We start from the raw sequence: 26373 nt of genomic DNA on the forward strand, positions 1-26373 counted from the left end.
CAAAATCCTCAGAGGAATCGACCGGGTAAACAAGGATAAACTATTCAACACTGGTGGGACGCGAACAAGGGGACACAGGTGGAAACTGAGTACTCACATGAGCCACAGAGACGTTAGAAGGAACTTTTTTAGTGTCAGAGTAGTTAACGGATGGAATGCATTAGGCAGTGATGTGGTGGAGGCTGACTCCATACACAGTTTTAAATGTAGATATGATAGAGCCCAGTAGGCTCAGGAATCTGTACACCAGTTGATTGACAGTTGAGAGGCAGGACCAAAGAGCCAAAGCTCAACCCCCGCAAGCACAAATAGGTGAGTACAAATAGGTGAGTACACACACACACACACACACACACACACACACACACACACACACACACACCACCACCACCACACACACACATACACACACACACACACACACACACACACACACACACCACACACACACACACACACACACACACACACACACACACACACACACACACACACACACACACACACTCTCCCTCTCTCTCTCTCTCTCTCTCTCTCTCTCTCTCTCTCTCTCTCTCTCTCTCTCTCTCTCTCTCTCTCTCTCTCCCTCTCACTCTCACTCTCTCTCTCTCTCTCTCTCTCTCTCTCTCTCTCTCTCTCTCTCTCTCTCTCTCTCTCTCTCTCTCTCTGTCTCTGTCTCTGTCTCTCTCTCTCTCTCTCTCTCTCTCTCTCTCTCTCTCTCTCTCTCTCTCTCTCTCTCTCTCTCTCTCTCTCTCTCTCTCTCTGTCTCTGTCTCTCTCTCTCTCTCTCTCTCTCTCTCTCTCTCTCTCTCTCTCTCTCTCTCTCTCTCTCTCTCTCTTTATTGCGTTATCGCCCACGAGAGAAAGTACTGAAAACTCCAGTGTTAATAGTTCATAATATATTGTTGAGTGAAGAACAATGTAAAGCCATTACAGTGAGTCATTATAGCATTGATTGTAGAAAAGACTGTTTGAGCCTGAGTACAGTGTAACTAAGTAATACGGTTTATTTGTGCCAATATCGAGTGTGCGAGTTTCTACTAATTTTGGAGAATTTAAAGAAACAGCGCGCGTGAATCTAGAAAACAAGCAAAGCTTTCGCGCGGAGAGGCCAGGCGATCAGCTGTTCTTGACATTTGACAAGGAGGGGAGGTGTTGCCACTTAGTGATCGCAAACTATTCGTGGGAATTACCGGCCGCGTCAGGATCAGTTGATTTATTTGTTGTTGTTTGGCCTTGTGACATCTTTCATACATTTTAAGTAAAATACAAAATCACCTGTGTGTTTTTATCATTCCCTCCATTGGTCTTGTGGCTATATTATACTGAAAGCATAGAGTGATAACAATAAGTACCTGCCTGATTCCTGATCTTTTAAGTGTGACCTTGTCAAGGCTACCACTAATTCCACCAGTCCACTGATGGTGTTACTGGCCACCTAAAACACCAGTTGGCGACCTTGTGGTTAACCGTAGAGCCCTATTGTTGGGGAGGGTACACGACAGTCAAGTGAACGAGTCGTGTTCCCACTCTTTCTTAATCAGAGGCCGTTAAGATTGACTGGGAGACTCTCCTGGCGTGCAGTGGCGCCGTGAGGATCGAGTGAAGACCCGTAGGGCTACGGTGAGTGACCTTGAGCATAACTATTGCTCACCCCAGAGTAAGAGTAGAGAAGGGAAACCCCCAACATTGGCGACCTTGCCAGGATCGATCGAAGTAAAGGTTGCAGTGGTACTTGGCTGTGGTGTTAGAGATCGGGTGCAGGTTATCACTCGTAGCACAAGATGGAGGATGATAAAGTGACGAGGTTTATTGACTCTAGAGACGAACAGGTGCTGGAAGAGTGCACCAAGGCACAGTTACAGGCAATAGCGGATCATTTCGGAATAAAGCTGAAATCTGCCAGAGTGGCAGAAAGAAGACTAGAGATAATGGCTCAGCTCAGGGCACGAGAGGAAGCTTTGGGGAAGGAACGGCCCCAAACACCTGCCAGCGTGGGTGAACACCTGAGTATTGGTGGAAGCAGCAGGGGATCCAGCGGCAGCAGGCACAGCATAAAGCTGGAAATAATGAAGTTGCAGCTGGAAGTGCAGTTGAAGCGTGAAGAGCGAGAAGCGCAGCTGAGGAGAGAAGAAGCACAACAGCGCAAAGAAGAGCGAGAAGCACAGCAGCGCAGAGAAGAGCGAGAAGCAGAAGCGCAGCAGCGCCAAGAAGAGCGAAAAGCGCAGCAGCGCCAAGAAGAGCGAGAAGCACAGATGAGGCGTGAGGAGCTAGAAGCACAGCTACGCCGGGAAGAACAAGAGCAAGAAGCACAGATGAAGCGTGAGGAGCGAGAAGCACAGCTACGCGAGGAAGAACACGTGCGAGAGGTTAGGCTGAGACAATTGGAAATAGAAGCCAACAAGGAGGTGGAGCTGAAGCGAGCTGAATTAGGACTAGGTGTACCTGCTCCGCCGCCACAGGAAGACCGACGAGTGAGGGAACGAGACCTGCCGGTCTATGTGCCTAGTGAAGCCGAAAGTTTCTTCGATCACTTTGAGAGAGTTGCTGCTATGAAGAGGTGGCCGAGGGCGGAGTGGGCGGAGCTGGTTCAAGGGAGGCTCACAGGAGAAGCTCGAGAAGCCTTCACTATGCTCGACTTCCAAGAATGCACCAACTACGATGTGGTAAAACGAGCTGTGCTCCGTTCCTTTAAGCTCACGCCGGAGTGTTACCGGAAGAGGTTTAGAGAATGTACCCGGTCACCAGGAAAATCATATGCGGAGACGGCGAGGCACATGGAAAGAAAGTTCCTTAAGTGGCTGGACTCTGAAGGAGCGAGGTCGGTCGAAGAGGTCAAGGAACTAATGGTCATGGAAAAGTTTATGTCCGTGCTCTCTCCTGAGATCAGGATGAGGGTAAAGGAGGCGGACATAAAGAATCTGAGGGCCGCAGCCGACCGAGCCGACATGTTAGAGGAAGCACTACGCCCAAGCCGAGAGGGACAGCACCGATCACCCGTGTACTCCAGAAGCAGTAGGAATTCTAGGAGGACGAATGGATGGAGGACAGAAGCGAGTTCTCCCAAGTCCCAAGGAACAAAAGGTGCTGTAGAGCCGACAGAGGAGAACCAAGCTGAAAGCTCGGGAACTGTTACTGCAACGAAGGAAACGACAAGTGAGGCGAGAAGGACACAGGAAGCGACGGCCTCTGAAAGCATTACTAAGGCGAGCGGTGGCGAATGGTATCCGCCAAGGGTCCGCTGCTACAACTGCGGGAAAATCGGACACGTCGCGCGGGAATGCAGACGCTTTAAGCAGCGGGGGCACGTTGCTTTAGTGATGTTCAAGGACCAGAAGGCCGAGGGAGTGCGGGATGAACCTGTGCTGAATGGGGAGAAGAAAGTTCACCCATTCATGTGTCAAGGAACCGTAAGGATGGGGGTCGCAGACCCCATCCCAGTGAAGATGCTAAGAGACACCGGGGCTGATTTCACCCTGGTGAGTGAAACCCTGTTCCCCGAGGGTTACGAAAGTACCAGTGTGGGGGTGGCAAGTGTGACCACTGTGGGAGGCCCAGTGAGGATGCCCCTACACCAGGTAACTTTGGATTCCGATTATGGCTGCCAGACCCTTGTGGTGGGAGTCTGTACATCAATGCCCAAGATGGAGGCACAGGTCATCTTGGGGAATGACGCGTGTGGAGGATATGTCCTCCCGCATCTCGTGAAGGGCAAAGAGTGCCTAGAACAATACAAGGAGACAGGCGGGGAGTTGAACGCCTGTGGGGACGAGAAGGGAATCGCACCGGTGGCGATCCCAGTTTGTGCTGTGATGCCGAGACAACGCGAAGAACAAGGAGGTTGTGGATCTGATGGGGCTGAGGAGACGCCTGACAGCCTGGGAACAGATCACCTCTGCGTGGGACCCAGAGAACGAGTGGAGGGCGAAAGTAGCCCGAATGATGAGTTGCAGGTGACCCTCACCAGTTCTCCAGGGGTAGACCGCACTCGTCTCGGAGAATTGCAGCAGGAGGAGGTCCCCGAATTGGTTAGTAAGGCCGAAGGAGGACGTGTGGGTCCTGAGAAGGCTTACTTTCCATTATCTATATCATATATGCCATGCTATCCATGCGGAAGGAACGATGGACACCAGGAGCAACCGTGGGAACGGTGAATGAATATGTCCAGAAGTTCAGAGAACGTCTCACTAGAGCGAAGGAACTGGGTGGGAAACACCTGAAGGAAGCGCAACGTAAGATGTCGGAGTGGGACGACAGGAGAGCTGCGCAGAGGGATTTCCAGGTCGGATCCCAAGTGATAGTTTTGTTTCCAGGTAAAGGTAAGGTGACCAAGTCGCGGTTCAAGAGACCGTACCAAGTGCTGCGACGGTTGGGTCCAGTGTCGTACGAGATTGGGAAGCCGGATGGACCCCAAAAGAAATAGGTGTGTCGCGCAGACCACCTGAGACCTTTCTTTACTGTGGAAGGAAGAGCCGCCAAGCAGGGCGGAACGATATCCCGAGAACCCCAGCGGAAGACGGTTCTGTGAGTACAGGGGGACCGAGAATTCCTGGAGGAGGAAGAAAAGTGGTCCAGGGCAGACGGGGCCCGTCTCACCGACACTGAGAGTCTGACAAAGGTCAAGATCAAGCACATCAAGGGGAAGGACAACGTTGTGGCGGATGCCCTATCCCATATGCACTAACCAGACATGACTCTTATTTTAAGGGGAGGGGTATGTGACGGTGTTCCCCCCTTATAATTCTCCCACGCCTGCAGTAAGAGTCATGTCTACTTTTCCCAAGTGTTCTCTACGTTGCAGGCTACAATTTGATATATGGGAGAGAGTGAAGTGTTCTCGGAGAGCCGAGAAATTTGTGAAATAGTAATATTTTGGCCTGTGGTATAGGCCCTTTAGGGAGCCAAAATGGCGCTTGCCTCCCTGATTTCCCGCCAAAACCGTGTGACGTCAGTGGCACCGGATTGGTCACCGTCAGCAATGTGGCACCGGGAGCCAATGAAAACCTCCCGTGGCGAAAGTGACGTCACGAAGGAAGGGGGTCCGGCCAGCGTGCCGAGCTGGCGCCAGCAGTCAGACACGACACGTCATAGAGGTCGGACGTGCGACAATTGGTCCTGTCAGTTGGACAGTTGTTTCCCGCTCCCGTGGATTTACGCGTCACCTGAAGTCCGCCAGTACTCTGAGAAGTCTTCCCTAGTTCATGTGTTGAACCAGAAGAGGGAATTGACGGTTATTTGAGCAACAAGTGCTCCAGTCAGGTACTGTGCAAGAAGCAGTGAAGCCGTGCAATGACGTATGTGACGTCTGTGGCAGTTCACCAGTTCGTGACAGCGTAGTGGCTGACAGAGCCACTGGGTAGCTGAGGAAGGAGAGGACTATTTGGGGAATCCGGACGACTGTAGCTGAGACGTAGGCGACAGTCGTTGTTGGGAGAAGACGACGGCCAGGAGACCGACTCCAACCCTTCAAGAAGTCAGGAAGGAGCACGGACCTGCAGTGAAGAGGGCACGGAGACGACGCGCTAAACGGTGGGACGACGAGAGGCTCTGGTAGGACACGACGGCGTGTCATGTGGGGGCGTTCCCGACACGAGGACCAGGAGCCACATCTCGACTCTCATCGGAGGATAGGGTGAAGTAGGTGTTTCTAGTTCCCTCCCCATTCCCCTTTAGTTAGCTATATTATTCGGCTATATTATCTAGCCTGAGGATTTTATATGTCGTGAGCAAGTCTTACCCATGTCACGGTAAAGCACCAGTGTGCTAGACAGTACTATCAAGAGTACTTGTAATATTCATGTTGATTATTGGTGTGTACAGGCACCAGGAACAAGTGATAAATTTACTGTGTTGTGTATATCTTTCTATAGATTTTGATATGAACATATAGTGGTAAATTATATATAATATTATGCCAGTATTTGGAAGTTAGGCTGTGTGCCCAGAAACCATTTATTTTCCATGTATTGATATTTGATGTATCTACATTATATATGCTATGTTCATGCAGTGATTAGTCATTTGTTAGTACAGTGAATTATTGCGTTATCGCCCACGAGAGAAAGTACTGAAAACTCCAGTGTTAATAGTTCATAATATATTGTTGAGTGAAGAACAATGTAAAGCCATTACAGTGAGTCATTATAGCATTGATTGTAGAAAAGACTGTTTGAGCCTGAGTACAGTGTAACTAAGTAATACGGTTTATTTGTGCCAATATCGAGTGTGCGAGTTTCTACTAATTTTGGAGAATTTAAGGAAACAGCGCGCGTGAATCTAGAAAACAAGCAAAGCTTTCGCGCAGAGAGGCCAGGCGATCAGCTGTTCTTGACATTTGACAAGGAGGGGAGGTGTTGCCACTTAGTGATCGCAAACTATTCGTGGGAATTACCGGCCGCGTCAGGATCAGTTGATTTATTTGTTGTTGTTTGGCCTTGTGACATCTTTCATACATTTTAAGTAAAATACAAAATCACCTGTGTGTTTTTATCATTCCCTCCATTGGTCTTGTGGCTATATTATACTGAAAGCATAGAGTGATAACAATAAGTACCTGCCTGATTCCTGATCTTTTAAGTGTGACCTTGTCAAGGCTACCACTAATTCCACCAGTCCACTGATGGTGTTACTGGCCACCTAAAACACCAGTTGGCGACCTTGTGGTTAACCGTAGAGCCCTATTGTTGAGGAGGGCGCACGACAGTCAAGTGAACGAGTCGTGTTCCCACTCTTTCTTAATCAGAGGCCGTTAAGATTGACTGGGAGACTCTCCTGGCGTTCAGTGGCGCCGTGAGGATCGAGTGAAGACCCGCAGGGCTACGGTGAGTGACCTTGAGCATAACTATTGCTCACCCCAGAGTAAGAGTAGAGAAGGGAAACCCCCAACAACAGAGAGGCAGAGACAGAGAGGCAGAAACAGAGAGGCAGAGAAAGAGAGGCAGAGACAGAGAAGCAGAGACAGAGAGGCAGAGACAGAGAGGCAGAGTCAGAGAGGCAGAGACAAAGAGGCAGAGAAAAAGAGGCTGAGACACAGTCAGAGACAGAGAGGCTGAGATAGAGTGGCAAAGACAGAGACGCAGAGACAGAGAGACTGAGACAAAGAGGCAGAGACAGAGAGGCAGAGACAGACAGAGACAGAGACAGAGAGGCTGAGACAGAGGCAGAGACAGAGAGGCAGAGACAGAGAGGCAGAGACAGGCAGAGACAGAGAGACAGAGACAGAGAGGCAGAGATAGAGTGGCAAAGACAGAGACGTAGAGACAGAGAGACTGAGACAAAGAGGCAGAGACAGAGAGGCAGAGACAGACAGAGACAGAGACAGAGAGGCTGAGACCGAGGCAGAGACAGAGAGGCAGAGACAGAGAGGCAGAGACAGAGAGGCAGAGACAGGCAGAGACAGAGATGCAGAGACAGAGAGACAGAGACAGAGAGGTAGCTTCAGAGAGGCAGAGTAAGAGAGGCAGTGACAGAGAGGCCAAGACAGAGAGGCTGAGACAGAGAGGAAGAGACAGAGAGGCAGAAACAGAGAGGCAAAGACAGAGAGGCAGAGACAGGGAGACAGACACAGAGAGACAGAGACAGAGAGAGAGGCAGAGACAGAGAGGCTGAGACAGAAAGGCAGAGACAGAGAGGTAGAGACAGAGAGGCAGAAACAGAGAGAGAGAGAGAGGCCGAGACAGAGAGACAGAGACAGGGAGGCAGCTTCAGAGAGGCAGAGTCAGAGAGGCAGAGTCAGAGAGGCAGAGTCAGCGAGGCAGAGACAGAGAGGCAGAAACAGAGAGGCAGAGACAGAGAGGCAGAGACAGAGCGCCCGAGACAGTGAGGCTGAAACAGAGAACCAGACACAGAGAAGCAGAGACAGAGAGGCAGAGACAGAGAGGCAGAAACAGAGAGGCAAAGACAGAGAGGCAGTGACAGAGAGGCAGAAACAGAGAGGCAGAGTGAGAGAGGTAGAGTCAGAGAGGCTGAAACAGAGAGTCAGAGACAGAGAGGCAGAGACAGAGACAGAGAGGCAGCTTCAGAGAGGCAGTCAGAGAGACATAGAGGCAAAGACAGAGAGGCAGAGACAGAGAGACAGAGAGGCTGAGACAGAGAGGCAGAGGCAGAGTCAGAGAGGCAGAGACAGAGAGGCAGAGACAGAGAGGCAGAGACAGAGAGGCGGAGTCAGAGAGGAAGAGCCAGAGAGGCAGAGACAGAGAGGCAGAGTAAGAGAAGCAAAGCCAGAGAGGCAGAGACAGAGAGGCAGAGACAGAGAGGCTGAGACAGAGAGGGAGAGGCAGAGACAGAGAGGGAGAGACAGAGAGGCTAAGACAGAGAGGCAGAGACAGAGAGGGAGGGACAGAGAGGCAGAGACAGAGAGGCAGAGACAGAGAGGGAGAGGCAGAGACAGAGAGGGAGAGACAGAGAGGCTAAGACAGAGAGGCAGAGACAGAGGCAGAGACAGAGAGGCTGAGACAGAGAGAGAGAGAGGCAGAGACAGAGCGGCAGAGACAGAGAAGCAGAGACAGAGAGGCAGAGACAAAGAGGCAGAGACAGAGAGGGAGAGACAGAGAGGCTGAGACAGAGAGACAGAGAGACTGAGAGAGAGGCAGAGACAGAGAGGCAGAAAGAGAGTTGTGGAGGAGGAGTAGGAGGGTAGTGTTGAGGAGGAGGAGGAGGAGGGTAGTGTTGTGGAGGAGGAGGAGGAGGGTAGTGTTGTGGAGGAGGAGGAGGAGGGTAGTGTTGTGGAGGGGGAGGAGGAGGGTAGTGTTGTGGAGGAGGAGGGTAGTGGTGTGGAGGAGGAGGAGGGTAGTGTTGTGGAGGAGGAGGAGGAGGGAAGTGTTGTGCAGGAGGAAGAGGAGGGTAGTGTTGTGGAGGAGGAGGATGAGGGTAGAGTTCTGGAGACGGAAGAGGAGAATATTGTTGTAGAGGAGGAAGAGGAGGGTAGTAATGTAGAGGAGAAAGAGGTGAGTAGTGTTGTAAAGGAGGAAGCGGAGGGTAGTGTTGTAGGGGAGGAAGAGTAGGGTTGTGTTTTGGAAGAGAAGGAGAAGGGTAGTGTTGTGGAAGAGGAAGAGGAGGATAGTGTTGTAGAGGAAGAGAAGGGTTGTGTTGTGGAGGATCAAGAGTCGGGTAGTGTTGTGGAGGAGGAAGAGTAGGGCCAGTGTTGTTGAGGAGGAAGAGGAGGGTAGTGCTGTGGAGGAGGAGGAGGAGGGTAGTGTTGTGGAGGAGGAAGAGGTGGGTAGTTTTGTGGAGGAGGAAGAGGAGGGGTAGTGTTGGGGAGGAAGAAGAGGAGGATAGTGTTGTGGAGGAGGAAGAGGAGAATAGTTTTGTGGAGGAGGAAGAGGAGGGGAGTGTTGTGGAGGAGGAAGAGGAGGGTAGTGTTGTGGAGGAGGAAGAGGAGGTTAGTGTTGTGGAGGAGGATGAGGAGGGTAGTGCTGTGGAGGAGGAAGAGGAGGGTAGTGTTGTGGAGGAGGAAGAGGAGGGTAGTGCTGTGGAGAAAGAAGAGGAGGGTAGTGTTGTGGAGGAGGAAGAGGAGGGTAGTGTTGTGGAGGAGGAAGAGGAGGGTAATGTTGTGGAGGAGGAAGAGGAGGGTAGTGTTGTGGAGGAGGAAGAGGAGGGTAGTGTTGTGGAGGAGGATGAGGAGGGTAGTGCTGTGGAGGAGGATGAGGAGGGTAGTGCTGTGGAGGAGGAAGAGGAGGGTAGTGTTGTGGAGGAGGAAGAGGAGGGTAGTGCTGTGGAGAAAGAAGAGGAGGGTAGTGTTGTGGAGGAGGAAGAGGAGGGTAGTGTTGTGGAGGAGGAAGAGGAGGGTAATGTTGTGGAGGAGGAAGAGGAGGGTAGTGTTGTGGAGGAGGAAGAGGAGGGTAGTGTTGTGGAGGAGGATGAGGAGGGTAGTGCTGTGGAGGAGGATGAGAAGGGTAGTGCTGTGGAGGAGGAAGAGGAGGGTAGTGTTGTGTAGGAGGAAGAGGAGGGTATTGTTGTAGAGGAGGAAGAGGAGGGTAGTGTTGTGGAGGAATAAGAGGAAGGTCGTGTTGTGGAGGAGGAAGAAGAGGGTAGTGTTGTGGAGGAGGAAGAAAAGGGAAGTGTTGTGGAGGAGGAGGAGGAGGGTAGTGTTGTGGAGGAGGAAGCGGAGGTTTGGTTTGTGGAGGAGGAAGAGGAGGAGGAGGAGGATGGTAGTGTTCTGGAGGAGGAGGAGGATGGTAGTGTTCTGGAGGAGGAGGAGGAGGAGGGAAGTGTTGCGGAGGAAGAGGAGGAGGGTAGTGTTGTGGAGGAGGAAGATGGGGGAAGTGTTGTGAAGGAGGAAGAGGAGGGTAGTATTGTGACGGAAGAGGAAGGTAGTGTTGTGGAGGAGTAGGATGGGGGTAGTGTTATGGAGGAGGAGGGTAGTGTTGTGGAGGAGGAGGAGGAGGGTAGTGTTGTAGAGAAGGAAGAGGAGGTTTGGTTTGTGGAGGAGGAAGAGGAGGAGGAGGAGGATGGTAGTGTTCTGGAGGAGGAGGAGGAGGGAAGTGTTGCGGAGGAAGAGGAGGAGGGTAGTGTTGTGGAGGAGGAAGAGGAGGGTAGTGTTGTGGAGGAGGAAGTGGAGGGTAGTGTTGTGGAGGAGGAAGAGGAGGGTAGTGTTGTGGAGGAGGAGGAGGGAAAGGTTGTGGAGGAGGAAGAGGATGGTAGTGTTGTGGAGGAGGAAGAGGAGGGTTGTGTTGAGGAGGAGGAAGAGGAGGGTAGTGCTGTGGAGTAGGAAGAGGAAGGTAGTGCTGTGGAGGAGGAAGAGAAGTGTAGTGCTGTGGAGGAGGAAGAGGAGGGTAGTGTTGTGGAGGAGGAAGAGTAGGGTAGTGTTGTGGAGGAGGAAGAGGAGGGTAGTGTTGTGGAGATGGAAGGAGGAGGTTAGTTTTGTGGAGGAGGAAGAGGAGGGTAGTGATGTGGAGGAGTAAGAGGAAAGAAGTGCTGTGGAGGAGGAAGAGGAGGGAAGTGTTGTGGAGGAAGAAAAAGAGGGAAGTGTTGTGGAGGAGGAAGAGGAGGAGGAGGAGGGTAGTGTTCTGGAGGAGGAGGAGGAGGGAAGTGTTGCGGAGAAGGAGGAGGAGGAGGGTAGTGTTGTGGAGGAGGAGGAGGAGGGTATTGTTGTGTAGGAGGAGGAGAAGGAGGGAAGTGTTGTGGAGGAGGATGAGGAGGGTATTGTTGTGGTGGAGGAGGAGGAGGTAAGTGTTGTAGAGGAGGAGAAGGAGGGTAGTGTTGTGGAGGAGGAGGAGGAGGGTAGTGTTGTGGAGGAGGAGGAGGAGGGTAGTGTTGTGGAGGAGGAGGAGGGTAGTGCTGTGGAGAAGGAAGAGGAGGGTAGTGTTGTGAAGGAGGAAGAGGAGGGTAGTGTTGTAGAGGATGAAGAGGAGGGTAGTGTTGTGGAGGAATAAGACGAAGGTCGTGTTGTGGAGGAGGAAGAAAAGGGTAGTGTTGTGGAGGAGGAGGGTAGTGTTGTGGAAGAGGAAGAGGAGGGCAGTGTTGTGGAGGAGGAAGCGTAGGGTAGTGTTGTGGAGGAGGAAGATGAGGGAAGTGTTGTGAAGGAGGAAGAGGAGGGTAGTGTTGTGGAGGAGTAGGAGGGGGGTAGTGTTATGGAGGAGGAGGGTAGTCTTGTGGAGGAGGAGGGTAGTGTTGTAGAGAAGGAAGAGGAGGTTAGTTTTGTGGAGGAGGAAGAGGAAGAGGAGGAGGAGGGTAGTGTTCAGGAGGAGGAGGAGGAGGGAAGTGTTGCGGAGGAGAAGGAGGAGGGGTAGTGTTGTGGAGGAGGAGGAGGAGGGTATTGTTGTGGAGGAGGAGGAGGAGGGTAGTGATGTGGAGGAGGAGGAGGAGGGTATTGTTGTGGAGGAGAAGGAGGAGGGAAGTGTTGAAGAGGAGGAGAAGGAGGGTAGTGTTGTGGAGGAGGAGGAGGGTAGTGTTGTGGAGGAGGAGGAGGATGGTATTGTTGTGGAGGAAGAGGAGGAGGAGGGTAGTGTTGTGGAGGAAGAGGAGGAGGGAAGTGTTGTGGAGGAGGAGGAGGAGGGTAGTGTTGTGGAGGAGGAGGAGGAGGGTAGTGTTGTGGAGGAGGAGGGTAGTGTCGTGTAGGAGGAGGAGGAGGGAAGTGTTGTGGAGGAGGAAGAGGAGGGAAGTGTTGTGGAGGAGGAAGAGGAGGGTAGTGTTGTGGAGGAGGAAGAGGAGGGTTGAGTTGTGGGGGAGGAAGATGAGGGAAGTGTTTTGGAGGATGAGAAGGAGGGTAGTGTTGTGGAGGTGGAAGAGGAGGGTAGTGTTGTGGATGAGGAGGAGGAGGGTTGTGTTGAGGATGAAGAGGAGGGTTGTGTTGTGGAGGAGGAAGAGGAGGGTAGTGTTGTGTAGGAGAAAGAGGAGGGTAGTGTTGTAGAGGAGGAAGAGGTGGGTAGTGTTGAGGAGGAGGAGGAGGAGGGTAGTGTTGTGGAGGAGGAAGTGGAGGATAGTGTTGTGGAGGAGGAAGAGGAGGGTAGTGTTGTTGGTGAGGAACAGGAGGGTAGTGTTGTGGAGGAGGAGGAGGAGGAGGAGGGAAGTGTTGTGGAGGAGGAAGAGGAGGGTAGTGTTGTGGAGGAGGAAGAAGAGGGTTGTGTTGAGGAGGAGGAGGAAGAGGAGGGTAGTTTTGTGGAGGAAGAAGAGAAGGGGCAGTGTTGTGGAGGAGGAAGAGGAGGTTAGTGTTGTGGAGGAGGAAGAGGAGGGTAGTGCTGTGGAGTAGGAAGAGGAAGGTAGTGCTAAGGAGGAGGAAGAGAAGTGTAGTGCTGTGGAGGAGGAAGAGGAGGGTAGTGTTGTGGAGGAGGAAGAGTAGGGTAGTGTTGTGGAGGAGGAAGAGGAGGGTAGTGTTGTGGAGATGGAAGGAGGAGGTTAGTTTTGTGGAGGAGGAAGAGGAGGGTAGTGATGTGGAGGAGTAAGAGGAGGGTAGTGCTGTGGAGGAGGAAGAGGAGGGAAGTGTTGTGGAGAAAGAGAAAGAGGGAAGTGTTGTGGAGGAGGAAGAGTAGAAGGAGGAGGAGGGTAGTGTTCTGGAGGAGGAGGAGGAGGGTAGTGTTGTGGAGGAGGAGGAGAAGGGTATTGTTGTGGAGGAGAAGGAGGGTAGTGTTGTGGAGGAGGAGGAGGAGGGTATTGTTGTGGTGGAGGAGGAGGAGGAGGGAAGTGTTGTAGAGGAGGAGAAGGAGGGTAGTGTTGTGGAGGAGGAGGAGGAGGGTAGTGTTGTGGAGGAGGAGGAGGAGGAGGAGGGTAGTGTTGTGGAGGAGGAGGAGGAGGGTAGTGCTGTGGAGAAGGAAGAGGAGGGTAGTGTTGTGAAGGAGGAAGAGGAGGGTAGTGTTGTAGAGGATGAAGAGGAGGGTAGTGTTGTGGAGGAATAAGAGGAAGGTCGTGTTCTGGAGGAGGAAGAAGAGGGTAGTGTTCTGGAGGAGGCGGAAAAGGGAAGTGTTGTGGAGGAGGAGGAGGGTAGTGTTGTGGAAGAGGAAGAGGAGGGTAGTGTTGTAGAGGAGGAAACGGAGGGTAGTGTTGTGGAGGAGGAAGATGAGGGAAGTGTTGTGAAGGAGGAAGAGGATGGTAGTGTTGTGAAGGAAGAGGAGGTGGGAAGTGTTGTTGAGGTGGAAGAGGAAGGTAGTGTTGTGGAGGAGTAGGAGGGGGGTAGTGTTATGGAGGAGGAGGGTAGTGTTGTGGAGGAGGAGGAGGAGGGTAGTGTTGTAGAGAAGGAAGAGGAAGTTAGTTTTGTGGAGGAGGAAGAGGAGGAGGAGGAGGAGGGTAGTGTTCTGGAGGAGAAGGAGGAGGGAAGTGTTGCGGAGGAGGAGGAGGAGGAGGGTTGTGTTGTGGAGGAGGAGGAGGAGGGTATTGTTGTGGAGGAGGAGGAGGAGGGAAGTGTTGTAGAGGAGGAGAAGGAGGGTAGTGTTGTGGATGAGGAAGAGGAGGGTAGTGATGTGGAGGAGGAGGGTAGTGTCGTGGAGGAGGAGGAGGAGGGAAGTTTTGTGGAGGAGGAAGAGGAGGGAAGTGTTGTGGAGCAGGAAGAGGAGGGTTGTGTTGTGGAGGAGGAAGAGGAGGGTTGTGTTGTGGGGGAGGAAGATGAGGGAAGTGTTTTGGAGGATGAGAAGGAGGGTAGTGTTGTGGAGGTGGAAGAGGAGGGTAGTGTTGTGGAGGAGGAGGAGGAGGGTTGTGTTGAGGATGAAGAGGAGGGTTGTGTTGTGGAGGAGGAAGAGGAGGATAGTGTTGTGGAGATGGAAGGAGGAGGTTAGTTTTGTGGAGGAGGAAGAGGAGGGTAGTGATGTGGAGGAGGAAGAGGAGGGTAGTGCTGCGGAGGAGGAAGAGGAGGGAAGTGTTGAGGAGGAAGAGAAAGAGGGAAGTGTTGTGGAGGAGGAAGAGGAGGAGGAGGAGGGTAGTGTTCTGGAGGAGGAGGAGGAGGGAAGTGTTGCGGAGGAGGAGGAGGAGGGTAGTGTTGTGGAAGAGGAGGAGTAGGGTATTGTTGTGGAGGAGGAGGAGGAGGAGGGTAGTGTTGTGGAGGAGGAGGAGGAGGAGGGTATTGTTGTGGAGGAGGAGGAGGAGGGAAGTGTTGTAGAGGAGGAGAAGGAGGGTAGTGTTTTGGAGGAGGAGGAGGAGGAGGGTAGTGTTGTGGAGGAGGAGGAGGAGGGTAGTGTTGTGGAGGAGGAGGAGGAGGGTAGTGTTGTGGAGGAAGAGAAGGAGGGAAGTGTTGTGGAGGAGGAGGAGGAGGGTAGTGTTGTGGAGGAGGAGGAGGAGGGTAGTGTTGTGGAGGAGGAAGGGGAGGGTTGTGTTGAAGAGGAGGGTATTGTTGTGGAGGAGGAGGGTAGTGTCGTGTAGGAGGAGGAGGAGGGAAGTGTTGTGGAGGAGGAAGAGGAGGGAAGTGTTGTGGAGGAGGAAGAGGAGGGTTGTGTTGTGGGGGAGGAAGATGAGGGAAGTGTTTTGGAGGATGAGAAGGAGGGTAGTGTTGTGGAGGTGGAAGAGGAGGAAGTGTTGTGGATGAGGAGGAGGAGGGTTGTGTTGAGGATGAAGAGGAGGGTTGTGTTGTGGAGGAGGAAGAGGAGGGTAGTGTTGTGTAGGAGAAAGAGGAGGGTAGTGTTGTGGAGGAGGAAGAGGTGGGTAGTGTTGAGGAGGAGGAGGAGGAGGAGGGTAGTGTTGTGGAGGAGGAAGTGGAGGGTAGTGTTGTGGAGGAGGAAGAGGAGGGTAGTGTTGTTGGTGAGGAAGAGGAGGGTAGTGTTGTGGAGGAGGAGGAGGAGGGAAGTGTTGTGGAGGAGGAAGAGGAGGGTAGTGTTGTGGAGGAGGAAGAGGAGGATTGTGTTGAGGAGGAGGAAGAGGAGGGTAGTGTTGTGGAGGAGGAAGAGGTGGGTAGTGTTGTGGAGGAGGAGGAGGAGGGTAGTGTTGTGGAGGAGGAAGTGGAGGGTAGTGTTGTGGAGGAGAAATAGGAGGGTAGTGTTGTTGGAGAGGAAGAGGGTAGTGTTGTGGAGGAGGAGGAGGAGTGAAAGGTTGTGGAGGAGGAAGAGGAGGGTAGTGTTGTGGAGGAGGAAGAGGAGGGTTGTGTTGTAGAGGAGGAAGAGGAGGGTAGTGCTGTGGAGTAGGAAGAGGAAGGTAGTGCTGAGGAGGAGGAAGAGAAGTGTAGTGCTGTGGAGGAGGAAGAGGAGGGTAGTGTTGTGGAGGAGGAAGAGTAGGGTAGTGTTGTGGAGGAGGAAGAGGAGGGTAGTGTTGTGGAGATGGAAGGAGGAGGTTAGTTTTGTGGAGGAGGAAGAGGAGGGTAGTGATTTGGAGGAGTAAGAGGAGGGTAGTGCTGTGGAGGAGGAAGAGGAGGGAAGTGTTGTGGAGGAAGAGAAAGAGGGAAGTGTTGTGGAGGAGGAAGAGGAGAAGGAGGAGGAGGGTAGTGTTCTGGAGGAGGAGGAGGAGGGTAGTGTTGTGGAGGAGGAGGAGAAGGGTATTGTTGTGGAGGAGGAGGAGAAGGAGGGTAGTGTTGTGGAGGAGGAGGAGGAGGGTATTGTTGTGGTGGAGGAAGAGGAGGAGGGAAGTGTTGTAGAGGAGGAGAAGGAGGGTAGTGTTGTGGAGGAGGAGGAGGAGGGTAGTGTTGTGGAGGAGGAGGAGGAGGAGGAGGGTAGTGTTGTGGAGGAGGAGGAGGAGGAGGGTAGTGCTGTGGAGAAGGAAGAGGAGGGTAGTGTTGTGAAGGAGGAAGAGGAGGGTAGTGTTGTAGAGGATGAAGAGGAGGGTAGTGTTGTGGAGGAATAAGAGGAAGGTCGTGTTCTGGAGGAGGAAGAAGAGGGTAGTGTTCTGGAGGAGGCGGAAAAGGGAAGTGTTGTGGAGGAGGAGGAGGGTAGTGTTGTGGAAGAGGAAGAGGAGGGTAGTGTTGTAGAGGAGGAAGCGGAGGGTAGTGTTGTGGAGGAGGAAGATGAGGGAAGTGTTGTGAAGGAGGAAGAGGATGGTAGTGTTGTGAAGGAAGAGGAGGTGGGAAGTGTTGTTGAGGTGGAAGAGGAAGGTAGTGTTGTGGAGGAGTAGGAGGGGGGTAGTGTTGTAGAGAAGGAAGAGGAAGTTAGTTTTGTGGAGGAGGAGGGTAGTGTTCTGGAGGAGGAGGAGGAGGGAAGTGTTGCGGAGGAGGAGGAGGAGGGTTGTGTTGTGGAGGAGGAGGAGGAGGGTATTGTTGTGGAGGAGGAGGAGGAGGGAAGTGTTGTAGAGGAGGAGAAGGAGGGTAGTGTTGTGGATGAGGATGAGGAGGGTAGTGTTGTGGAGGAGGAGGGTAGTGTCGTGGAGGAGGAGGAGGAGGGAAGTTTTGTGGAGGAGGAAGAGGAGGGAAGTGTTGTGGAGGAGGAAGAGGAGGGTAGTGTTGCGGAGGAGGAAGAGGAGGGTTGTGTTGTGGGGGAGGAAGATGAGGGAAGTGTTTTGGAGGATGAGAAGGAGGGTAGTGTTGTGGAGGTGGAAGAGGAGGGTAGTGTTGTGGAGGAGGAGGAGGAGGGTTGTGTTGAGGATGAAGAGGAGGGTTGTGTTGTGGAGGAGGAGGAGGAGGATAGTGTTGTGGAGATGGAAGGAGGAGGTTAGTTTTGTGGAGGAGGAAGAGGAGGGTAGTGATGTGGAGGAGGAAGAGGAGGGTAGTGCTGTGGAGGAGGAAGAGGAGGGAAGTGTTGTGGAGGAGGAAGAGGAGGGTAGTGATGTGGAGGAGGAAGAGGAGGGTAGTGCTGTGGAGGAGGAAGAGGAGGGAAGTGTTGTGGAGGAGGAAGAGGAGGAGGAGGAGGGTAGTGTTCTGGAGGAGGAGGAGGAGGAGGGAAGTGTTGCGGAGGAGGAGGAGGAGGGTAGTGTTGTGGAAGAGGAGGAGGAGGGTATTGTTGTGGAGGAGGAGGAGGAGGAGGAGGGTAGTGTTGAGGAGGAGGAGGAGGAGGAGGGTATTGTTGTGGAGGAGGAGGAGGAGGGAAGTGTTGTAGAGGAGGAGAAGGAGGGTAGTGTTTTGGAGGAGGAGGAGGAGGGTAGTGTTGTGGAGGAGGAGGAGGAGGGTAGTGTTGTGGAGGAGGAGGAGGAGGGTAGTGTTGTGGAGGAAGAGAAGGAGGGAAGTGTTGTGGAGGAGGAGGAGGAGGGTAGTGTTGTGGAGGAGGAGGAGGGTAGTGTTGTGGATTAGGAGGAGGAGGGTAGTGTTGTGGAAGAGGAGGAGGAGGGTAGTGTTGTGGAGGAGGAGGAGGAGGGTAGTGTTGTGGAGGAGGAGGAGGAGGGTAGGTTTGTGGAGGAGGAGGGAAGTGTTGTGGAGAAGGAGGAGGAGGAGGGTAGGGGTGTGGAAGGGGAGGAGGAGGGTAGTGTTGTGGGGGAGGAAGAAAAGGGTAGTGTTGTTGAGGAGGACGAGGAGGGTAGTGTTGTGGGGGAGGAAGAAAAGGGTAGTGTTGTTGAGGAGGACGAGGAGGGTAGTGTTGTGGGGGAGGAAGAAAAGGGTAGTGTTGTTGAGGAGGACGAGGAGGGTAGTGTTGTGGGGGAGGAAGAAAAGGGTAGTGTTGTTGAGGGGGAGGAGGAGGGTAGTGTTGTGGGGGAGAAAGAAAAGGGTAGTGTTGTTGAGGAGGACGAGGAGGGTAGTGTTGTGGGGGAGGAAGAAAAGGGTAGTGTTGTTGAGTTGGACGAGGAGGGTAGTGTTGTTGGGGAGGAAGAAAAGGGTAGTGTTGTCGGAAAATCCGACACCATTTAATAATATCATACAGACAGATAATATTGCTGTGTTGTATAAACAAGTTAACCCATAGAAAATGTAATTTGTAGTGGAATTACCGTCTATAGAAAACGGAATATCTTTACCACATACTATTATAAATTCACCACCTATTATGGTGGGAATTATTCTTAAATACATTAGTCTTTGGACTTTACCATCATAAAACCATCTCATATAAATTAACTTAATTATCAATATCAAAATAGAGTAAATGTGACCCTTCTATCACTTTCTGAAATCTGGACAATGTAAGCCAGGCGTCAGGGAGGAGGGAGTGTTCAGCCATTGTTTATACTGAGACCACAGAGGCTCACGGGAGCAAATACGGCTCCTGTTAATTTTATTAGGATGAAGTGTTATGGAAACCAAAGGTGTACCATTATCAACATGCTGTCAACAAATTCAAGTTAAGTGTTCTGCCGAAAGCCATATATCTATCATTTATGGCCCTTAATGTCATTAGGTAGGGTTGGCCGGTTAGAGCACGAGATCGCCTCATACTAAAGGTAATTAAGCCCAGGTCTATATGGTTCCTTGTACAGTGTTTTCTCTGACATAGCTGTCATATATTAGGATTCTGGCTTTATAGCTCGCGCCCTTTTGACAGGTCAAGACGAGGAAGCATGCTTTGTGCATCAGTTACCAGGGTGTTGGAAGCTACCTCACACGAGGAAAATGTGGTGTCTACATCCTGGTTTTACCTGGTGGACTAAGGCCAGCTGTACAATAAGATAAGGAACCTCTTCAATGTATGTAGTCTATTACTGTAGTTGGATTAGCTGCATATATATAAATTTAATAAATCCCCCTAATGTGTAGAGGATCGATTTTTGAGATTATGAGATTATTGCAGAAATACAGTCCACTTGTCATAATACAAATTGCTATCGAAGTATATAAATTAACGTAAATATAAATTTTATATAAATTCATATAAATTAAATAAAAATAAATCTCACAGGTCAGTTCCCACAAGTGTTGTAGAGGAGGACGAGGAGGAGGGTAGTGTTGTGGCGGAGGAGGAAGAGGAGGAGGGTAGTGTTGTGGAGGAGGAAGAGGAGGGTTGTGTTGAAGAGGAGGGTATTGTTGTGGAGGTGGAAGAGGAGGGTTGTGTTGTAGAGGAGAAGGAGGAGGGTAGTGAAGAGGAAGAGGAGGGAAGTGTTGTAGAGGAAGAGGAGGGTTGTGTTGTGGAGGAGGAAGAGGAGGGTAGTGTTGTGGAGGAGGAGGGTAGTGTCGTGGAGGAGGAGGAGGAGGGAAGTGTTGTGGAGGAGGAACAGAAGGGAAGTGTTGTGGAGGAGGAAGAGTAGGGTAGAGTTGTGGAGGAGGAAGAGGAGGGTAGTGCTGTGGAGGAGGAAGAGGAGGGTAGTGCAGTGGAGGAGGAAGAGGAGGGTAGTGCTGTGGAGGAGTAAGAGGAGGGTAGTGTTGTGGAGGAAGAAGAGGTGGGTTGTGTTGTGGAAGAAGAAGAGGAGGGAAGTGTTGTGGAGATGGAAGAGGAAGGTCGTGTTGTGGAGGAGGAGGAGGAGGAGAAGGGAAGTTTTGTGCAGGAGGAATAAGAGGGTAGTGTTGTGGAGGAGGAAGAGGAGGGTAGTGTTGTGGAGGAGGAAGAGGAGGGTAGTGTTGTGGAGGAAGAGGAGGAGGGAAGTGTTGTGGAAAAGGAAGAGGAGGGTAGTGTTGTGGAGGAGGAAGAGGTGGGTAGTTTTGTGAAGGAGGAAGAGGAGGGGTAGTGTTGAGGAGGAGGAAGAGGAGGGTAGTTTTGTGGAGGATGAAGACAAGGGGTAGTGTTATGGAGGAGGAAGAGGAGGGTAGTGTTGTAGAGGAGGAAGAGGAGGGTAGTGTTGTGGAGGAGGAAGAGGAGGGTAGTGTTGTAGAGGACGAAGAGGAGGGTAGTGTTGTGGAGGGGAAAGAGGAGGGTAGTGTTCTGGAGGAGGAAGAGGAGGGTAGTGCTGTGAAGGAGGAAGAGGAGGGTAGTGTTGTGGAGGAGGAAGAGGAGGGTAGAGTTGTGGAGGAGGAAGAGGTGCGTAGTGTTGTGGAGGAAGAGGAAGAGGGAAGAATTGTGGAGGAGGAAGAGGAAGGTCGTGTTATGGAGGAGGAGGAAGAAGAGGGTAGTGTTGTGGAGGAGGAGGAAAAGGGAAGTGTTGTGGAGGAGGACGAGGAAGGTAGTGTTGTGGAAGTGAAAGAGGAGGGTAGTGTTGTGGAGGAGGAGGAGGAGGGTAGTGTTGTGGAGGAGGAAGAGGAGCGTAGTGTTGTGGCGGAAGAGGAGGAGGGAAGTGTTGTTGAGGTGGAAGAGGAAGGTAGTGTTGTGGAGGAGGAGGAGGAGGGTAGTGTTGTGGAGGAGGAAGAGGAGGAAAGTGTTGTGGAGGAGGAAGAGGAGGGTAGTGTTGTGAAGGAGGAAGAGGAGGGTAGTGTTGTGGAGGAGGAAGAGGAGGGTAGTCTTGAGGAGGAGGAAGAGGAGAGTAGTTTTGTGGAGGAGGAAGAGGAGGGAAGTGTTGTTGAGGTGGAAGAGGAAGGTAGTGTTGTGGAGGAGGAGGAGGAGGAGGAGGAGGGTAGTGTTGTGGGGGGAGGAAGAAGAGGGTAGTGTTGCGGAGGAGGAGGAGGAGGGTAGTGCTGTGGAGGAGGAAGAGGAGGGTAGTGCTGTGGAGGAGGAAGAGGAGGGTAGTGCTGTGGAGGAGGAAGAGGAGGGTAGTCTTGTGGAGGAGGAAGAGGAGGGTAGTGCTGTGGAGGAGGAAGAGGAGGGTAGTGCTGTGGAGGAGGAAGGAGGGTAGTGTTGTGGAGGAATAAGAGGAGGGTAGTAGTGTGGAGGAGGAAGAGGAGGGTAGCCTTGTGGAAGAGGAAGAGGAGGGCAGTTTTGTGGAGGAGGAAGAGGAGGGTAGTGCTGTAGAGGAGAAAAAGGAGGGTAGTGTTGTGGAGGAGGAAGAGGAGGGTAGTAGTGTGGAGGAGGAAGAGGAGGGTAGCCTTGTGGAAGAGGAAGAGGAGGATAGTTTTGTTGAGGAGGAAGAGGAGGGTAGTGCTGTGGAGGAGGAAGAGGAGGGTAGAGTTGTGGAGGAGGAAGAAGAGGGTAGTGCTGTGGAGGAGGAAGGAGGGTAGTGCTGTGGAGAAGGAAGAGGAGGGTAGTGTTGTGGAGGAGAACGAGGATGGTTGTGTTGTGAAGGAGGAAGAGGAGAGTAGTGTTGTGGTGGAGGAAGAGGAGGATAGTAATGTAGAGGAGGAAGAGGAGTGTAGTGTTGTAGAGGAGGAAGAGTAGGGTTGTGTTGTGGAGGAGGAAGAGTAGGGTAGTGTTGTGGAGGAAGAGGAGTGTAGTGATGTGAAGGAAGACGAAGAGGGTAGTGTTATGGAGGAGGAGGAGGAGGGTAGTGTTGTGGAGGAGGAAGAGGAGGGTAGTGTTGTGGAGCAGGAAGAAGAGGGAAGTGTTGTGGAGGAAGAGGAGGAGGGAAGTGTTGTGGAGGAGGAAGAGGAAGGTAATGTTGTGGAGGAGGAGGATTAGGAGGAGGGTAGTGTTGTGGAGGAGGAGGAGGAGAGTAGTGTTGTGGAGGAGGAGGAGGAGTAGGAGGGTAGTGTTGTGGAGGAGGAAGAGTAGGGATGTTTTGAAGAGGAGGAAGAGGAGAGTATTGCTGTGGAGGACGAAGAGGAGGGTAGTGTTGTGGAGGAGAAAGAGGAGGGTAGTGTTGTGAAAGAGGAAGAGGAGGTTAGTGTTGTGGAGGAGGAGGAGGAGGAGGAGGAGGGTAGTGTTGTGGAGGAAGAATAGGAGGATAGTGTTGTGGTGGATGAGGAGGAGGAGGAGGGTAGTGTTGTGGAGGAGGAAGAGGGTAGTGTTGTGAAAGTTGTGAAAGAGGAAGAGGAGGGTAGTATTTTGGAGGAGGAGGAGGAGGAGGAGGAAGAGGGTAGTGTTGTGGAGGAAGAAGAGGAGGATAATGTTGTGGTGGAGGAGAAGGAGGAGGGTAGTGTCGTGGAAGAGGAAGAGGAGGGTAGTATTGTGGAGGAGGAAGAGGAGGGTAGTGTTGTGGAGGAGTAAGAAAAGGGTAGTGTTGTGGAGGAGGAAGAGGAGGAAAGTGTTCTGGAGGATGAAGAGGAGGGAAGTGTTATGGAGAAGGAAGTGGAGGGTAGTGTCGTGGAGGAGGAGGAGGAGAGTAGTGTTGTGGAGGAGGAAGAGGAGGGTAGTGTTGTGGAGGAGGAAGGAGGGTAGTGATGTGGAGGAGGAAGAGGAGGGTAGTGCTGTGGAGGAGGAAGAGGAGGGTAGTGCTGTGGAGGAGGAAGAGGAGGGTAGTCTTGTGGAGGTGGAAGAGGAGAGTAGTGTTGTGGAGGAGGAAGAGGAGGGTAGTGTTGTGGAGGAGGAAGAGGAGGGGAGTGTTGGGGAAGAAGATTAGGAGGATAGTGTTGTGGAGGAGGAGGAGGAGGGTAGTGTTGTGGAGGAGTAAGAGTAGGGTCGTGTTGTGGAGGAAGAAAAGGAGGATAGTGTTGTGGTGGAGGAGGAGAAAGAGGAGGGTAGTGTTGTGGAAGAGGAAGAGGAGGGTAGTGTTGTGGAGGAGGAAGAGGAGGGTAGTGTTGTGGAGAAGGAAGAAGAGGGTAGTGTTGTGGAGGAGGAAGAGGAGGGAAGTGTTGTGGTGGAGGAGAAGGAGGAGGAGGAGGAGGGTAGTTTTGTGGAGGAAGAAGAGAAGGATAGTGTTGTGGTTGAGGAGGAGGAGGAGGAGGAGGGTAGTGTTGTAGAAGAGGAAGAGGAGGGTAGTGTTGTGGAGCAGGAAGAGGAGGGTAGTGTTGTGGAGGAGGAAGAGGAGGGTAGTGTTGTGGAGGAGGAGGAGGAAGAGGAGGGTATTGTTGTGTAAGAGGAAGAGGGGGTAGTGTTGTGGAGGAGGAAGAAGAGGGTAGTGTTGTGAAGGAGGAGGAGTGTAGTGTTGTGGAGGAGGAGGAGGAGAGTAGTGTTTTGGAGGAGGAGGAGGAGGGTAGTGTTGTGGAGGAGGAGGAGGAGGAGGAGGAGGGTAGTGTTGTGTAGGAGGGGGAGGAGGAGGAGGAGGGGAGTGTTGTGGAGGATGAAGAGAAGTTTAGTGTTGTGGTGGAGGAGGAGGAGGAGGAGGGTAGTGTTGTGGAAGAGGAAGAGGAGGATAGTGTTGTGGAGGAGGAAGAGGAGAATAGTGTTGTAGAGGAGGAAGAGGAGGGTAGTGTTGTGGTGGAGGAGGAGGAAGAGGAGGGTAGTGTTGTGTAAGAGGAAGAGGGGGGTAGTGTTGTGGAGAAGGAAGAAGAGGGTTGTGTTTTGAAGGAGGAGGAGGAGGAGGAGTGTAGTGTTGTGGAAGAGGAGGAGGAGGGTAGTGTTTTGGAGGAGGAGGAGGAGGGTAGTGTTGTGGAGGAGGAGGAGGAGGGTAGTGTTGTGGAGGAGGAGGAGGAGGAGGGTAGTGTTGTGGAGGAGGAGCAGGAGGAGGGTAGTGTTGTGGAGGAGAAGGAGGAGGAGGAGGGTAGTGTCGTGGAGGAGGAGGGTAGTGTTGTGGAGGAGGAGGAGGAGGATGAAGGTAGTGTCGTGGAGTAGGAGGAGGAGGAGGGTAGTGTTGTGGAGGAGGAGGAGGAGGAAGGTAGTGTCGTGGAGGAGGAGGAGGAGGAGGAAGGTAGTGTTGTGGAGGAGGAGGAGGAGGGTAATATTGTGGAGGAGGAGGGTAGTGTTGTGGGGAATGAAGAGGAGGGAAGTGTTGTGAAGGAGGAGGAGGAGGGTAGTGTTGTGGAGGAAGAAGAGGAGAGGAGTGTTGTGGAGGAGGAAGAGAAGGGGAGTGTTGTGGAAGAAGAAGAGGAGGATAGTGTTGTGGAGGAGGAAGAGGAGGGTAGTGTTGTGGGGAAGGAAGAGGAGGGTAGTGTTGTGGAGGAGGAAGAGGAGGGTAGTGTTGTGGAGGAAGAGGAGGAAGAGGAGGGTAGTGTTGTTGAGGAGGAAGAGGAGGGTAGTGTTGTGGAGGAGGAAGTAGGGGGTAGTGTTGTACAGGAGGAGGAGGAGGGTCGTGTTGTGGAGGAAGAGGAGGAGGAGGAGGGTAGTGTTGTGGAGGAGTAAGAGGAGGATAGTGTTGTGGAGAAGGAAGAGGATGGTCGTGTTGTGGAGGAAGAGGAGGAGGAGGAGGGTAGTGTTGTGGAGGAGTAAGAGGAGGGTCGTGTTGTGGAGAAGGAAGAGGAGGAGGAGGGTAGTGTTGTGGAGGAGGAGGAGGAGGAGGAGGAGGGTAGTTTTGTGGAAGAGGAAGAGGAGGGTAGTTTTGTGGAGGAGGAAGAGGAGGGTAGTGTTGTGGAGGAGGAGGAGGAGGAGGAGGAGGGTAGTTTTGTGGAAGAGGAAGAGGAGGGTAGTTTTGTGGAGGAGGAAGAGGAGGGTAGTGTTGTGGAGGAGGAAGATGAGGGCAGTTTTGTGGAGGAAGAGGAGGAGGGAAGTGTTGTGGAGGAGGAAGAGGAGGGAAGTGATGTGGAGGAGGAAGACGACGGTAGTGTTGTTGATGAGGAAGAGGAGGGTAGTTTTGTGGAGGAGGAAGAGGAGGGGGTAGTGTTGTGGAGGAGGAAGACGAGGGTAGTGTTGTGGAGGAGGAAGAGGAGGGTAGTGTTGTGGAGGAGGAAGAGGAGGGTAGCGTTTTGTAGGGGAAAGAGGAGGGTAGTGCTATGGAAGAGGTAGAGGAGGGTAGTTTTGTGGAGAAGAAAGAGGAGGGTAGTTTTGTGGAGAAGGAAGAGGAGGGTAGTGTTGTGGAGGAAGAGGAGGAGAGAAGTGTTGTGGAGGAGGAAGAGGAAGGTAGTGTTGTGGAGGAGGAGGAAGAGAAGGAGGGTAGTGTTGTGGAGGAGGAGGAGGAGGAGGAGGAGGGTAGTGTTGTGGAGGAGAAAGAGGAGGGTTGTGTTGTGGAGGAGAAGGAGAAGGGTAGTGTTGTGGAGGAGAAAGAGGAGAGTAGTGTTGTGAAAGAGGAAGAGGAGGGTAGTGTTGTGCAGGAGGAGAAGGAGGGTAGTGTTGTGGAGGAAGAACAGGAGGATAGTGTTGTGGTGGAGGAGGAGAAGGAGGAGGGTAGTGTTGTGGAAGAGGAAGAGGAGGGTAGTGTTGTGGAGGAGGAAGAGGAGGGTAGTGTTGTGGAGAAGGAAGAAGAGGGTAGTGTTGTGGAGGAGGAAGAGGAGGGAAGTGTTGTGGTGGATGAAGAGGAGGGAAGTGTTATGGAGAATGATGAGGAGGGTAGTGTTGTGGTGGAGGAGAAGGAGGAGGAGGAGGAGGAGGAGGTTAGTGTTGTGGAGGAAGAAGAGAAGGATAGTGTTGTGGTTGAGGAGGAGGAGGAGGAGGGTAGTGTTGTAGAAGAGGAAGAGGAGGGTAGTGTTGTGGAGCAGGAAGAGGAGGGTAGTGTTGTGGAGGAGGAAGAGGAGGGTAGTGTTGTGGAGGAGGAGGAGGAAGAGGAGGGTATTGTTGTGTAAGAGGAAGAGGGGGTAGTGTTGTGGAGAAGGAAGAAGAGGGTAGTGTTGTGAAGGAGGAGGAGGAGGAGTGTAGTGTTGTGGAGGAGGAGGAGGAGGGTAGTGTTTTGGAGGAGGAGGAGGGTAGTGTTGTGGAGGAGGAGGAGGAGGGTAGTGTTGTGGAGGAGGAAGAGGAGGAGGAGGAGGAGGAGGAGGAGGAGGGTAGTGTTGTGGAGGAGGGGGAATAGGAGGAGGGGGGTAGTGTTGTGGAGGATGAAGAGAAGGATAGTGTTGTGGTGGAGGAGGAGGAGGAGGAGGCTAGTGTTGTGGAAGAGGAAGAGGAGGATAGTGTTGTGGAGGAGGAAGAGGAGGGTAGTGTTGTAGAGGAGGAAGAGGAGGGTAGTGTTGTGGAGGAGGAAGAGGAGGGTAGTGTAGTGGGGGATTAGGAGGAAGAGGAGGGTAGTGTTGTGGAGGAGGAGTAGGAGGGTAGTGTTGTGGAGGAGGAAGAGGAGAGGAGTGTTGTGGAGAAGGAAGAGGAGGGAAGTGTTGTGGAAGAGTAAGCGGAGGATAGTGCTGTACAGGAGGAGGGGGTGGGTAGTGTTGTGGGGAGGAAGAAGAGGGGAGTGTTGTGGAGGAGGAAGAAGAGGGGAGTGTTGTGGAAGAAGAAGAGGAGGGTAGTGTTGTATAGGAGGAGGAGGAGGGGGTGGGTAGTGTTGTGGAGGAGGAAGAGGAGGGAAGTGTTGTGGAGAAGGAAGAAGAAGGTCGCGTTGTGGAGGAGGAGGAGGAAGGTTGTGTTGTGGAGAAGGAAGAGGAGGGTCGTGTTGTGGAGGAGGAGGAGAAGGAGGAGGAGGGTAGTGTTGTGGA

At 52.5% G+C, this 26373-nt stretch overlaps 1 protein-coding gene across 1 annotated transcript in view; it reads left to right on the top strand.

Annotated features, from left to right (window-relative positions):
- The first annotated feature begins 2254 nt into the window (after positions 1 to 2254).
- Positions 2255 to 26373, top strand: part of LOC138355130 (interaptin-like) — a 138770-nt gene continuing 114651 nt past the window's right edge. The window contains exon 1 of the mRNA XM_069309853.1: positions 2255 to 2473. Within this exon, the coding sequence (XP_069165954.1) occupies positions 2255 to 2473 (219 nt within the window). The remainder of the gene's footprint in view (positions 2474 to 26373) is intronic.

This window comes from Procambarus clarkii, chromosome 66 (assembly GCF_040958095.1).
Source record: "Procambarus clarkii isolate CNS0578487 chromosome 66, FALCON_Pclarkii_2.0, whole genome shotgun sequence".
Taxonomy (NCBI): Eukaryota; Metazoa; Arthropoda; class Malacostraca; order Decapoda; family Cambaridae; genus Procambarus; species Procambarus clarkii.